Source organism: Seriola aureovittata, chromosome 17 (genome assembly GCF_021018895.1).
Source record: "Seriola aureovittata isolate HTS-2021-v1 ecotype China chromosome 17, ASM2101889v1, whole genome shotgun sequence".
Lineage (NCBI taxonomy): Eukaryota > Metazoa > Chordata > Actinopteri > Carangiformes > Carangidae > Seriola > Seriola aureovittata.
This window is the reverse complement of record NC_079380.1, coordinates 18197787-18213753: the sequence shown is the minus strand read 5'-3', so window position 1 is coordinate 18213753 and position 15967 is coordinate 18197787. Positions and strand designations below refer to the sequence as shown.

Here is a 15967-nt window from a genome sequence, read left to right as displayed (position 1 = left end):
ATAAATCAATCACACACACACACACACTGGGGAAAGAACCACATGGATAACTAGCTGACTCCTGCATGTTCACAGACACACACACACACACACTTGCATATACACAGGCACACCTCCTATTTGACAGTGTGAGGAGGTGTACAGTATAGGAAGCCCTGGTGTCAGCACTCCTGTCCTCCCTCTGAGCTCACAACACTACTGCAGAGATTAAACCCCGCTCTAATGTATGGGAGAGCACTCCCAGCACAGGGCTGTGCACTGTGTGTGTCCAAGTATATGTATGTGTGTGTGTGTGTGTGTGTGTGTGGGCTGGCAAGCAGCCATTATGGAGTTTTCCTGCTAAGCCCTTATAATTGCCACTTTCACAGCACTAACTGCATGCTGCATACATGTCAGTGTGCGTACCTGCGTGTGTGTTGGCATATGCATGTGTTTCTCTCTTCACTTTTATGCAGTCGTCCGTGCCGTCTTATATGTGAGTGCAGGAGCTTGTATGTTGATGCTGAAACGCTACGCATCAAGTGAACGTGGCTGAGCAGCCCTAACGGGGATATCCGTGGTCACTCAGGTTAATATCCTGTGGTTAAGTCCCTCTCAGGTAAGTGAGAGTCATTGTGGCAGGAAGCAGGAGTCGAACTAAATCCCTCTGATAAAAGAGCAAGTATTGACAGCTGTGTAACGGAACTGAATTGTGTTGTCATCTCTGTATCTTGGGGAACACACGCACACACCCAAAACAAATATCCTTCTGCACTCACACAGACCGCAAAAAGCAAACAAGACTCTCCTGAGTCCAACAACCCAGCCAACGGTTATTCTGTGACAGTTACCGAGGAAGGCTGACGGGGAGACGGTTCCGTTGCTACGGGAGACCATGACGCTGATCCCGGTTTCCACGAACGGGACGGAGAAATCGATGACCTCAGAACGCTCCTCATTGATCGTCAGAGATCCGACGGCCATGACGGCTTTCTTATAGACCACCTTTCAGGGGCGGAGGAGAGGGAGGAACAGGGGGATAAAGGGAGGGAGGACAGATGGATGGATGAATGGATGAGGAGGGTGAGTGATTAGGGATGGAGGAAGAGAGAGGAGTGAGGACAGGGAGAAGGGAGGAGATGGATGCGCAGAAGGAGGAGAGAGAAAAATGGTAGAAAAGCAAGGTTTAGGGAGGTAGAGCCGAAGGGGGGGGGGGGGGGGGGGGGGTACAAGAAAAGAGGGAGAAGAAGAAAATTAACATTATATTTTTCAGGTATTCAGTGTGGTTTTTCACAATAAAGACAATCAAATGTAGCAAACCATCAACATAAGTTTGAAAGACACAACTGCCTGATGAAGCTACACTGCACTCATTACTGCGTTTGTTCAAATCCCTGTTCACTTTTTACCAACTTGCTACAGAGAGCAGGTAGACACACACAGGGAAACTGACACTGATTCTTACAAGTTAGCCGTTTAGTTATTTGCTTCAGTAGTCCACTAACTCCATGTAGTGTCGGCAGATTAATCTCTCATGATAGTAAAGTAAAAACTGAAACGAAAATAAAGGCAAAAAATAAACCCATGCACCAGAATGTGAATTTCACTGATTGCACATCGTTAAGGTTTTTAATCTCAGGTTGACTGTTAATCAATATAATCTACACGCAAGCGGGCGTCACCGCTAAATAAGATGAACGCCAGATGAACTTCATCTAAAGTGAATAAAGTCTGCCATAAAATATATGGACGGCTATAAAGTTTACGGTGTTAAAATGAACTCAGGGACTTTACCTTCAAGTTGAGTCGGGTAATTAAAGCTATGCAAAGGAGTTTTCTGCAGGAGTAGCTAAGATTTGTTTACTTTCTGAGCATTTACAGTTGGTGCAGAAGCCTCATAGAAGAAAATTAGTTCGTTTTTTTGGGGGGTTTTTTCACCCTGTGAAAGTTTTGCAAAGTCAACACTTAAAGCTTCTCTTGGAGCATAAGGAGCAAGAATATCCTTGGCTTGTATTTCTCATTTCAAATGTCCTACAAACTAAAAGTGAAGAGCGATCAATAAATCATTTTAGCATTCAGTATAACCGTTTTTTAATATGCTTCGTAAAAGAAACTCTGATGGAACTGGTTACATATACAGCAAGTTGTATGTGATTTATACCTGCTATTTATGATCAGCTTTGACTTTTATGATATGTATATACTCTGATATCTTTGCACACACATTTGGATGCCATCTGATTCTGACTGCTTTCTGACTCCATGGGTCGCTATTGACTGAGCACTGGTTTAGGTTGAATTAGTTGAATCACATACACACTCGCGCTCTTTCGCTCTCTCACACACACACACACACACACACACACACACACACACACACGCACGCACGCACGCACGCACGCACGCACGCACGCAGACATGTTCGTCTTACCTCTCCCACCATCCCATTCCAGACATTGTTAATCTTCTTGCCATGCTTGCCATTGGTTACCAGGTACAGGTCATAGGTGAACTTTACATATTTGGCAATTTTCTTCAGAATATCGATGCAGAAGCCTTTGCAGCACTTCTTGATGTACGTCCCACCAGCCTCTGTTGTGTTGCTGCAGAAACACAAACAAGACACACACAGACACCTCATTAGGCGATGACTTTGAACAGCTGCTGCTTCAAACCATGCAGCATCATTGGTTAAAATTCTGTCGCAGAAGATGTGTGAAAATGGCAGGGAACAGAACATTTCATACAGTCCACATTAAACATACAGTGTGTGGGCTGAATATTAGACGTACCAGCTCTTTGCATGAAAAAAAACTGACCATGTAAATCCATGTTTTAATTTTATATTTATCTTGATGAAGTTTGTGCAACTTCAGATATGTCAACTATCTTCCCTTTGGATTAAAAACAAACAAAACAGGATTTGCCTCTTTCTCCATCATACTTGTTAAATTTATGTGAATGCACCAATGAACAAATGTCACCCTGGGACTTTTTCACCTTTAAGTTGAAGTTGTTTTACTCTGAAATGACATCAGAAGACTTGAAAAAAATATGCTTCTTCTCTCCTTCTACCTCTCTGCGTCTCTAGAGAAGGGGTTTGTGACGGCACTGCATCTGCAAGCCTTGTACCATCTGTGTGTATGAATTCCAGAGCAGGAGAGTTCAGACAGTGTTCACGCGCACACACACGCACACAAGAGCGCACATCAACTTTCAGCCACCTGGGACTCTCATTTAACTTTTAGATGTGTGCTAATTAGGAGAAGATAGCCTCGCCCTTTAGTTTAACAACAACCTGGGCACAAACTTGATGGAAAGTGAGAAAAAAAAAACCCTCCACACATGCGGCTGTGACTCTGCAGTTACCTTCAGAGCAGAAACTCTGTCACTTTGAAGGAATTCTGGAGCACAGGAAAAAAAAAAAACATTAGCCGTTTTTGTTTTTTTTGTGGAATCTCCTCACTAGTCACCATCGATCTGTCAAATGAACGTCATCCCAAGTGGAATTTTTTCCTGTCTTAAAACTAGAAAGGAATTTTCTCTCAATGGTCTAATAGTTTCACACAAGACAGAAAAGGTTTATTTGATAAAAAAAAAAAAAAAGGAAAGAAAAGAAAAGAAAAGAAAAGAAAAACCTGTCAGCAGTTGTGAATGACTTTTTTTTTTTTTTTTTTGTGAAATGTTGCGCAATCACCCAGGGTGATTTTCTACAGATGTAACCAAAGAGTATCTGTAGCAGCTGTTGGAGCTAATTTAAAATGAAATAAATAAGCTAATTGGCAAACATGCCATGTGTCAACAAAATCAGGCTAATTCATTACCATTATGGGTTGTGTTTCCTCATCAATCTAAAAGAAAGACTTTGAAAAATACTCCTCCTGTAATGCGACGTGTATTTGTTTAACCATTGTAGGTGCCCTATAGGCTTGTTGTTCACCATGTGCGACTTCAAAAAGCATTCAATAACTTCAGTGAACTGAAATTGAATCACACATAAAACAAAGAATCATGGCTGGCTTAAGCTTAATTGATCATATTTACCATTATATTAACAAAAACGTAGTCATGTCGCTGTAATGTAACTACATGATGACGTGGTGCAGGGAGGGGGGTTGTGCATGGGATCTGTGATATATAAAAATAGAAACAAAACAAAGACGAGTAAAGCAGCTCTCTGGCAGGTTCAGCTGGCAGGGCAGTGGCAGAGCAAGCATATAGGCCAGAGCTGTAATAGCTGCATTTATGAACACAGTGTACCCACTTAGGCAGACCATAGTACAGATCAGGCAGCGAGAGCATGTGATGTTATGGAGGGCTGTTTGTGAAGTTGCCAGGCCAACTTGATATAGAAACACTGCAGGGCCTGAGGGGTCTCCAGAGAGGGCAGTGTGGGTATATGTGTGATTGTGTGTGTGTGTGTGTGTGTGTGTGTGTGTGTGTTAGTGCGAGTATGGCTTGTTCTTAGGCCCAGCCTGGATGAGTGAATTTGTTGGTTCCGCATGCATGGATTGCCCCCCCCCCCACGCCCCCACGCCCCCCATCCAACCCCTCCACCACCACCACCACCCTCTCTCTGCCCCTTCCCTTCCCTCCATCTATCCCTCTTTCTCCAAATGGAAACTATGGATGCTTGAGTGGGAATTGCGCTGTGGGAGGGAGGAGTGCACCCGGATGCATTGGCCTGTGAGTGAGTGGACATGTGGCAACAGAGAGTGTATATGAGTTTGTGTGTTTGTCTTCCTCCTTGGAGATGCTTTATCCTCCGCCCTACTTCACAGTGATTCTGGATGAAAATCTCTGTTGGCCTCTTCCCTGGGACCCTATTACCGCCTAATCAGCTCTGTGTGTGTGTGTGTAGGCATGTGTGTAGATGTGTAGTAGTTATAGACAGTTTGTATACATGAATGTATGTATGTAATGATAGGAGTGACACAAAGTGTGTAGCGTACATGTCCGTGAGTGTCTGTGTTCCAGTGGAGAAAAATTATATTAAATTATCCGAAAACCCATTACATGCTTTGATTCTGTAGCACTCAAGCCCCTCAGTGACACATACCCACGCGCGCGCACACACACACGTACGCACATACACGCAGTGTAAGCCACTCTCGCTGTGTTTGTGTACTTCAAGAACATAATATAGGAGGAGGCTAGATCTTTGGGCATTAGAAAGAAAATTGGTGTGGAAGGAAGTACATTGCTGAGTTCAGCAGTCGCCTCCATTTTCAGGGGGAGGAAAGACGCTGCTGCATAGATCGCACACTGCACTTCTTGCCATGCTCATATGAGAGAGAGAGAGAGAGAGAGAGAGAGAGAGCAAGCACAGAAAATGTAATCTTCATCACCTTCTGATTATCAACTACAATGATGAAAAAATGGAGTTTAATTTTCTGTCATGTTCAGTCCCACATTTTCGGACACGTCAAATTACATGTTCGTTTGATAACTTAGTCGATGGCATCAGGCCGATGTTACAGTGAGTTTCAGTTAGTGTTACTGTGTTGTACAACAAATGTGTGTGTTGCCGTGAACCCTTAATAACCACTGCATGAAACGATTTGTGCGAATTTCTTATTTCATAACTCTGCGTCATATTTTTTAGAACGGTCGCTTAACACTGAGGATGGGTAGCTGTTGACTGCATTCAGCTAAGGTTAATGTAGCTTCATGCTGAGGCGAGCAGGTCACACTCTAACTGATAATACACTGGATAATGACAGACAGTTTATCATGTCAAAGTGAGTAAAAGGTCAGATTCATCTGTTCAGTCAAGTGTTGTTACAGCATTTTCTCTGTACTGTTGATCTGAGCATCCTCTCTGAACTTATTCTAATGTTTTGTTTGATAGATAGATAGATAGATAGATATAGATAGATAGATAGATAGATAGATAGATAGATAGATAACTTACTCTTTGATATGCTTTCTGCAGGGGACGGAGTTCCTCATGCAGGTTCCGGTGAGCCTCTCCACGTCCTCCACTATAACGAAAGGTTTCTCCTCTAAAGTGACGATGGACAGGTGGTTGTCGTCAAGCTCGGCATCACCGAAGGAGTTGAAGCGCGGCCACACCGGGTACTTCAGTGTCAGGCTGCCGTTGTCCAGTTTTCCCATCTGGAGGGAAGGAGAGGATAGGGGGGGGAAAAAGGTGAAATGAGAAGCAAGCTGCGCAGTACCTTCGCCGAGGCTGTTAAGTTGCTAAAAACTAGAACAGCTGAATTTACATTTGAGGTATTTATCCAGTACTTTATAATTAGTGAGCAGGCTGGGAGTCAGCATCTGCCCGGAGGCACTTTCTGTAACAGTGGCGCTGGCTGTTGTCGGATTTCCACCCATGAGCTCACACTGAAAAGACAGCGTCTCTAAACATTTAGATCCCTCAGCCCTCAGATCAAATTTAAGCAGACAGGAAGTGGTGGGAAAAATATGTCCACCAGTCACTGATCATAACATGGCATCATTTTGAGAAACACAGTGTGTTACTTTTCTTTACCTGTAGCTGGTGTGGTCTGCTGCAAAATAACTCAAAGCAGACAGGAAGTGGAGATGTCAATGTTACATGTGTTCCCTACAACACATACATACAAATCAGAATACATTGACTGTGTATGACTGTGGGTACAACATAACAGATTAAAAGCACGGCGTGTAGGGATGCATGACAAAATGCACACAGAGGAATACACTGCACATTATAGCTCTGAATGCAAACATATATGAGAAAGAGAGGGTGGGGTGGGGGGGCAGTATGATAGTGCTGTGACGCTGTTAATAATGCAGAAAGTTTTCAGAGCAGTGATGTCACAGATTCCCCTATGGATGCTCTTTACCCACTCAACAGTCTGTAAATGTATGAATGTATGTGAGTGCCTGTGTGGTGTGTGGTGTGTGTGTGTGTGAGTGTGTGTGTACGCTATTTACGTATGTTTTTGTCAGACTCAGGAGTCAGAGAGAAAGAGAGAGACAGCAGCAGGCAGCGAGTCTTTGCTCAACTCTCAATAATTAATGTTACAGGAGCCGGGAAAAGGCAAAACCTCGCTCTCACTCTTTCCTTCCATTTCCAAAGCCTTTCTTTCTTCTCGTCTGTCTCTCTTTATTCCTCACAGCAACACAGCTGTGGTGTGGAGCGAAGTGGATGACCTTAGAGCCAAGTTTTTTTTTTGTGTGTTGCACACACTCAGCAACACACATATTCATGGGCATGAATGCGAAGACTCGCAACTGGATTTCTAGACAGATGACAAATGGACATATGTTGAGATACTTTTTTTGTGTGTGTGTTTTGTGTGTGTGTGTGAATAAAATAGGATCTTACAAAGTTAAGCACACATGTAATACATATACACTAATCTGTAACCCCTTTGACCCTGGAGCCACAGGACAGTGGTTTTTACCCACGCACACGCACGCACACACATATACGCACACACACGCATGTTGTTGCTTATCCTGCATGCCTGGCTAAGTCATTAACAGGCGAGCAGAGAGGAGGAAGTGAAATTAGCATTTTAATTGTTTTGCTTTGAGTGGTTTTCTATCCTCTGACAGGGATTAGAGTCTTTTCTCCGCTCTTAGAAGGCACCACTGTCAACAGCTCACTCTGCTGTCGGCTACATCTCTCAGTGTGTGTGTGTGTGTGTGTGTGTGTGTGTGTGTGTGTGTGTGTGTGTGTGTGTAGGCGTTTGTGTTGAGGAGGTGGGGGGGGGCAGGACGGTACACTGAGGTGGCATGTGTGTGGCTCCTTGTGTGTCACCTTCACTCTCCAGGGAGCGGCCACATTTGTCTATCTGTCTTACCCCAGCTGTTTTGCATTTCACAAGTGAGTGACTTCGGTGTTCGTATCTTCACACACGCGCGTAGAGAGTGTGAGTGTGTGTGTGTGTGAGTGTGTGAGTGTGTGAGTGTGTGTGTGTGTGTGTGTGTGAAGTGTGTGTGTGTCTTTTAAAGGGGTGGGGAGGTGAATTAGGAAGTGGGATTGGTAATGTAAATGTGTGCATAATAAGTAAGGCAAGACTCGTGTGGCAGAAATAAAGCGAATGGGAAAAATAAAAAATAAAAACAAAAACAAAGATGAGTCAGAGAGGAATGGAATAGACAAGAGCGTGGGTTCAAACAATAAAGCTGATATGTAAACTCCACTGGTGTTTAAACATAATGCGTAATTTCACATGTTGGGAGTGTGAAAAATCACTTTTAGCTCAATTTTTTGTTTTTTTTCATTTCTTCATTTTTTTAACTATACTTTTTTGATTGGTTTCACTACTTGTTGTACATTTAACTATCACTATACAGCACTGACACACGACACACACACAACTCAAATTTGATCCACTCAATCATTATTTAAGCTTTTGAGGAGTAGCCCTGATTTGGTAGGATGAGTCAATAAACTCTGAGGAGAGATAAATGTTCTACTCAGAAGATAGTTGAAAAAAAAAAGAAAAAAAAAAGGAGGTGGTGGAGGAGGAGGAGGAGGGGAAGAAGAAGCTGACTTAAGCAGCTCTTCTGATTTCCTGTCCTCCTGCTCTCTTCTTCCCTCTTCCTCCCTGTCTCCCCATCTCTCTAATTAAAGAAAGAGGGGTTATAAATTAACGCCCAGAGAGGAGGAGAGAGGATTCTCTCTCTCTCTCTCTATCGACCGGCCAAGAAACAGATTGCTGAATCTCCCCCTTATGACATACCAGATATTACACACACACACACACACACACACACACACACACACACACACACACACACACACACACACACATAACACAGAAAAGTAGTGCATGTGCTTGCGTGTAATGTGACAGTGAGGCCAGTGGGAGGTTATGATGATAGGGCCTGTGGGATTACTGCATTATAACACCCCATGGCAGCAATCCTATCGCATCATCACCCTGCGACAGATTTAGAGCCACTTGGTGATGAGATGACACTCTGCCCCAGAGGAGCGGTGTTTTGTTTCATCTACTACTCTTTCTTTTGTCAGCTCAAACCTGCCCTCCTTTTTTCTATTCTCTCTGTTCTCCTCCTCGTCTTTCTTTATCTTTATTTTGAAAGGCCTTGTTCTTTGTTCCTGAACGTCTTGCTCTTTATTTCAACTATTGCGCACGTTCCGCTCTCTCTTACTGGTTCTGTCACAGTGTTTTTGACCTACACACACACACACACACACACACACACACACACACACACACACACACACACACACACACACACACAATGAAGGGCTAAAATAAACTAGAGCCTGGCTGAACGAGTGAGAGAGAGTGATAAAAGAATAAAGAAAAACAAGGGTCGGAGCTCTTACACTGAGCACCTTCTTTGTGCCAGTCTCACTGGGAGAGTTATTGCTGTGGCAAGTTGCATTATGGGAGAATGAGTTCCTAATAGCGTGGAAAAACCCATTCAGTCATAAAACAGTATCTGTCACTCCTGTCAGAAAAAATTATGTCGGTAAAATGGATTCTGCTCTCCCTCTCCTACGCTCGCTCTGTTTATATGTGTGAATGTGTGCGTGCGCCTGCGTGTGTGCAAGTATGCATGTGCATGTGTGCGTCTGTATGTGTGTGTGAGAAAACAAGGGCAGAGTGAAAGAAGATGACAGAGTGGAGGAGCTAGAGAAAACTGCATGCATGGATTTAGACATCTTTCCTTAAAGTGAAGCGCTTTTATTAAGATTCAGAGAACAGTGTTGCCTGGATAGAAAATGCATGCGCATGTTTGCGCGTCAATTTGGAAGTGCATGTGTGTGTGTGCTTGTGTGGACACACGTGGGTTTTTCTGCCTGTCTGCTCTCCATATTGTGATTCTCCAAGCACAAATCCCATGCTGTCTGTAATAATTATTTTGTGAACTGGCTGCTAACACTGCAGCAGTTCCTGAAGCAATTTACACACTCCATCTACTCAGCAGGAATAAAACATAACATCCTGGTTCTGATCGGTAAATAAACTTTTCTCATTCAGTCGCTGAAGTTATACTGTAACTCTGAATACAGTAAGAAAATTCATCATCTTTTCTGCCATGTCACTGATTATGGAGCGGGCGTATATCCACAGTTTCTCCAGACATTTAATTCTATTAAACAATCAAGCTACTTTTTTACTTTTGGTAAAAATGTCCCCAAAAGCAAATTAGGACATCAGGTGATTATTAAAAAAAGAAACTGTAGTGAAGTAACATTTATGAGTATAAAATGAATGCATGCACAAGAATACAACCACATGCTCTTGTGTGTGTGTGTGTGTGTGTGTGTGTGTGTGTGTGTGTGTGTGTGTGTGTGTGCGTGCGTGTGTGTCTTAAAACTGCTTGATACTACATCAAAATTGATTTAATTCATTGCTTGCAGTTGTTCAGCACATTTTTCAAGCTCGCAGTTTAATTTAGGATAATTCCCCCATAATGCCACACTGGATCCAGTCACACCCACATGACTAGCTTCAATCGGCGCCTCTTTTGAATAAAACTAATTCACTGATGAGAAATTCCCAACACATACACAGCTAGCCAAACAGGTGAAGCGACTTTAAAAGCACTTTTTCCCAAAACTCAGAAATCTACCATCTCACCAACTGCATGTGTGTGATGCAGAGAACAGCAGGTGTGGGTGCTGTGAAAACCTGAGTGCTAGACACCTGTAGTGGGTGAAAAGGGGTAGAGCATACACATGATGATTGCTCAGTTCCACCTCTCTCTTCCTCTGTTTCCCTCTCTTTCTCTCTCTGTCTCCTTTTCTCGTGCTCATTTGCTCTCGCTATCTTGGCCCATCTGTCTCTATCGCTCGCTCGTCTCGGTAGCGCTCCATACTGCTCTCCTCTCCCTGTCTCTTCCTCCTCTGCCCCAAGGGGACACATTTTATATTTTTAGTGCATATCCATATTTTAGTGCAGTTACTGAATTTTTATCTCTTGATCATCATGGAAGTCTCTCTCTCTCTGTGCGCCGCTGATTTCTGGTGCATGGGTGGGACGGCTGCACCAGACTCAGGGAGAGAGAGAGAGTGAGACAGAGAGAGAAAGAGAGAGAGAGAGAGAGAGAGAGAGATAGAAAGAGAAGCTCCCAATTATGTTTCCACTTTGGGTCTCCGTGTCTCTCTTGCCTTCAGTCTCTTTCTCTGCACCACAGCGAAGTGGTACTGATCAATTTCACAGGCTTTCTGTTTACAACAACACACTCTACTTCCCCTCAGCACACTGACAAAGGGTGTGTTTGTGTGTGTTTGTGTGTGTCTGTGTGTGTCTGTGTGTGTCTGTGCGTGTGTGTCAGTATGAAATATGAAATAGCTAGTCTCAAAGATTGGGTGGAGACTGTGCGGATTGCAGCAAACTAAACCGAATACTGTAACACACACAGATGTGACCTGAATAAAAACCAGATTGGTTGAAGCACAAGTCTCTTGAATAGTGTTTTTGTCAATAACCTGTGTGGAAGGGTAAACATACACACACACACACACACACACACACACACAAGAGCAGTGACCCTTTACCACCCCAATAACGGAGGTCTCAGGTTTTGATTAACTGTGGTTTGAGGTGCTATCAGAGACCACAACAGCAATCACAGCTGAAGATAGACAGAGTGTACAGATTATCTGGCTTTTGGCAAAAAGTGAAGGAGAAGGGACACAAGGAAAAAAAATGGAGGAGAGGATGGAAAGACGGAGGCAGAGAGGAGAAGTAAAGAGGAAGGGAAAGGAGATCAGGAGAAGAGGGAAGAAGAAAGAAGACAGATGTGAGGTAGAATTCGAGATGTCATGAGAGAGGGAGGCAGTGGGAGGAAGGAGACAAAAAGTGGTGGGAGATGTAAAGGAAGGACAAGACAGAAAAGACAACATCCATCTCCCTCTCTTCCTTATCCAAATCCTATCTTTAGCCACATCTCTCTCCTTTGCCATTCTTCTCTCAAACTTGTCTTCTCAGCCTCACCCACTCTGAGCTATGAGCTAGTGGGGCATTAAATATGAGGTCTTTAAGCCTGCATGAGGAAGCCAGATGTAGGTATAAAGATACATTGGTGCCATTTAAAGTCCATTAAAATGGCTAGAATACTCAGCCATTAAAAGTGGCCATTCTTTATTGACGCTTCCTCACATTAACCAGTTAAAGAAAACCTATAAACTTGTTGGTAATTGAGCTCGTTGATCAACATCAAATGTTGCATGATGAGCCAGAAGTATCATTTTCACTTATTGCTCTTTTTGTTTATGCAGTGTATTTCTCAGAGGTCACTTGCCAGTCAAAGATTGTGAGCAGTACTGTGATGTCTTTTTTTCAGGTTCTACAGGTAGCACTCTTTTATCTGTTTAGCCACCACGGTTATCACTGCTAGCTCCCCAGATCTGTATTTGCGATGCATAAGGTAGTTTTTTGGTAAAGAAAATAATGTGTCAGTCGGTAATAGATTAAGACAACAGGAAACATAAAAAACTGTAATAGTAAGAAATGATAACAGTACTGATCATGCAAAAGCAACACAGAGAAATATACAATAAACAAAAGCAATATAAACACAGAGGAAAACACAAGAACAAAGGTCAGGGACAGTGTTTTTTTTAGAAATACTGGAGTTATGAGTCCCACAGCAGGCTGGTGTAACCTTATCACTCTGTCACTCAGTCACATTTGCTTTTACTGGGCCGGCCCCCACTGTTGTAACAAACAAACACATTTTATTTATTCACTGCACTCTTCAATTGTATTTGCTTTATTTTAGATCTCCCTATCTAATGTTCTAATTGTTGTTTCCTTCCCCTTACTGGCAGGTAAAGGGAAGGAAATGCTAAACACTTAACCTTTAATTTAAGTTATTATAAAAAATATAATATAATAAAGTATTTAAAAAGTCTAAAAAATATTTAAGATGGCCTTAAAAAATCCAACATTAAGGTGAAAGATGAACTCTGTGTCTCTGCGAACACACAGGAATATGCGGTTACACTTTTGCGCACATATAAGCACAAACCAAGATACAGTCGTAAAACCTACCTTCTCCCACTCCCTGTCCTTGTTGAGAACAATGACCACCAGCTTTGGGTTTTCCTGGTAGCCGTCTTCAGTGAATGACAAGTCTCTGCCATCCCATGTCACATTCATCATGTACCTGAGAGTGAGAGGAGAGGAGGAGGATAGGGGTAAGGAGTAGTGAGGCAGAAGATGATAATAGATGAGAGAGATGAGGAGGAGGAGGAAGAAGGGGGGAAGGTGGAAAAATCAGAGATTGAGAGAGGGAGAGAAATGAATGGAAGCGAGGAAAAACAGAGGAAAAGGGATATTGAATTATATTAGCATGAGAAAAAGTCAATTTACAATCTGCTAGTATTACTGTCCTGAAATATTCACACAATCTCTTCTGCATTGAAAGTTGTAAAGTCATATTTCATTCATTATAATTACATTCTAGAAAATAAAAAGCAACTGGACAGGAGAGTTAAATTGTAATGCTGAGGGATAATAAAATCTATTTGAATCCAAAAATGTGTGTGCGTGTATATAACCTGTGAGTATCACTTCTGAATAAGAGTAGTCAGTAATAACAGAGCAGTGTGTGCTCAGATCCAGAAATATAAATTAAAAAAAAAAAAGAAAATGTGAAAATGAATAGTACCTTAAGCGATAGTCTGTCCATACTATCACCACACACACACACCCACACCCACCCACACACACAGTAATGAGTGACCCATATGGCAGGTCACATTAGCTAAGATGGAGGGCAGTGGGAAGATATTCTTGGGTCCAAATAGCCTCCACATTAATCATGGCTGTCCTTCCCCACTCTGTCTCCCTCAGTCCTTCTGTCAGCGGTCATGTACAACACGGCAGAGACGGCTCTTCTTTTCCTCCTCTTCTGCTCCATTCTGGGGCTGGGGCATGCCGACGGGGCAAATTCCGAAATGGATGTATGGGAGAACATGTGATGTGTCTTTGAAAAGCCACAGCAGGTGAGCTGTTTCGTGCAGGAGCGTATCGCGCTGTATGAAGCTGGTTCCATTGCGACTACTGATGTTGTACAAATTATGCTTTTAAAGAGTCTTATTATTTGTGTCAGAAAAATCATTGATTGGTAAGCAATTTGTTACCAGTTTGGGATAATGGATGTCCTTTTGCTTGTTCTTTTACATAAAAAAGCAGCTTTAATGCCATATGTTACACAAACCAGCAGTCTGGACCAATTATAATACTGAGTCACACGGATGAAAAAGGCTGTGTAATGTGTGTTTGCGTGTGTGGCAACGTATCACAATACCTACATGTCCTTTTAAATTGATGCTTGTCGCACACACGCACGCACGCACGCACGCACGCACGCACACACACACACACACACACACACACACACACACACAAAACCAGTCAATGCCCAGATGAAATCAGCCAGTGATAAGGGCACTGAGTGGGTCTTGTGATTAAAATGATCTGATTGGCCTGCGAGCAACCAGGTGAGAAGTATTAAGCCATTTGATTGGACAGGAGATGCTGCGCTGAACCCAATTATGTGCAACTACAGCAGAGAAAGAGGGGCTGGGATCAATACCAGCGCCCAGGCTGCTCTCTTAGACAACAGCCAATTCTGCGCTTTGCAACCATCTATGTGGAAGACACACTCTCACACACACACACACACACACACACACACACACACACACACACACACGCACAATGGAAGCCTTTGCTGTTCGTTCCCTCTGTTTACTTTACAGTTAGCTCTCTTTTGTTGTTCATTTGATTCATTTTCTTGCTCTGTTTTCAGGCATCTTTCTTTTTGACACAATCCAGCAAAGAAAGTGTTTTTTACTGCACCAATATAAAACATTTGATGTCAATCTAATACAACGATGTAGAAACTTATGCTTGATGTCAGAAGAATATGAGCGGAGCATCCTGTAAGGTCAATCAGTAAACAAAATTATTTCCTTTTGGAGCTGGTAAGGTGGAGCAGGTGAAGATGTTCAGACCTCAGCTAATCCCTCTGTCTCTTAACACATGAGTCCCTTCTGTATTTTGTTTCAAAACCGATTCCAAATGAACATCATAATAGTATAACAGTGCACAATTTTGCAAGAACAGGATGCAGACAGGACAGGCAGATCGTGTGTGTATGTGTGTGCGTGTCTGCAAGTATGTTTGGGCTGACGCCCATTGAACAGGTGGACCTGATAGGGCGTTGCTAGGATACGGACACAGACTGGAGAGTGTATGCCGGGAGATGACCCTAAATAACCCTGAATGAATATCCCTGCAACACACACACAGGAACGCCGACAATTACTTTGCACACCTCAACAATTCTCCACATAATGTTTCCTCTCCTGTAGCACTGAGATCATAGTAAAGCGATCCAATTCCTCTCACTTTCCAGCCTCCATTATATCAGTAATCTCTCCATTCATTTGGCTGGGGGGGGGCCAGACAGCGGAGAAGGGGCAACCAAAAAAGAAAAAAAAAAGTGAGAGAGCAAGATAAGAAAGACTGAGTAAGGGAGATGGAAAGAGGAGAAGTATGACGAGGGAGGAGGAGAACTAAGCCTCGACAGAGTTAGGATAAAAATATCTTCTGTGTTATTTTTTTTCCTTCCTCCCTCTTTCCTCTTTTTTTTTTTTTTTTTTTTTTTTTTGAGTAAAAGGGGTTGCGTTGGGAGGGGGGCACTGCACCAGAGTTAACCAGCACTAAACATACACTGCAGCACGCAAGTAAGAGCAGACACATAACACTGCATTACAGCAGCAAGTGCCAGATACTCTGCATTTGTGCTGCTGTCTTAATCCTTCGCTTCTGAGCAATGACAGAGCATTTATGACGTTAATAACAAAAGACAATGACATTTCCAAATATACTGGGTCATTGTATTTTACACAGAGCATAATCCACAGCACCCATCTTCTCTGGTAGCAGCCTTTAGTCCTTCCCTGTCAAAGGGCTCTTGACACATAAGACATAATATCTCAAGTGCTCACTTACTCTGAGTTGCTCTGGATCTCCCCTCGTTTACAACAGTC

At 42.9% G+C, this 15967-nt stretch overlaps 1 protein-coding gene across 3 annotated transcripts in view; it reads right to left on the bottom strand.

Moving 5' to 3' along the window:
• Positions 1-15967, bottom strand: part of grin2aa (glutamate receptor, ionotropic, N-methyl D-aspartate 2A, a) — a 142612-nt gene that overhangs the window by 24713 nt on the left and 101932 nt on the right. For all 3 annotated transcript variants that reach the window (XM_056400788.1, XM_056400787.1, XM_056400786.1), the window contains 4 exons: positions 12957-13071; positions 5894-6096; positions 2411-2582; positions 831-984 (listed from right to left, as the gene is read on the bottom strand). In XM_056400788.1, coding sequence (XP_056256763.1) covers positions 831-984; positions 2411-2582; positions 5894-6096; positions 12957-13071 — 644 coding nt within the window. The remainder of the gene's footprint in view (positions 1-830; positions 985-2410; positions 2583-5893; positions 6097-12956; positions 13072-15967) is intronic.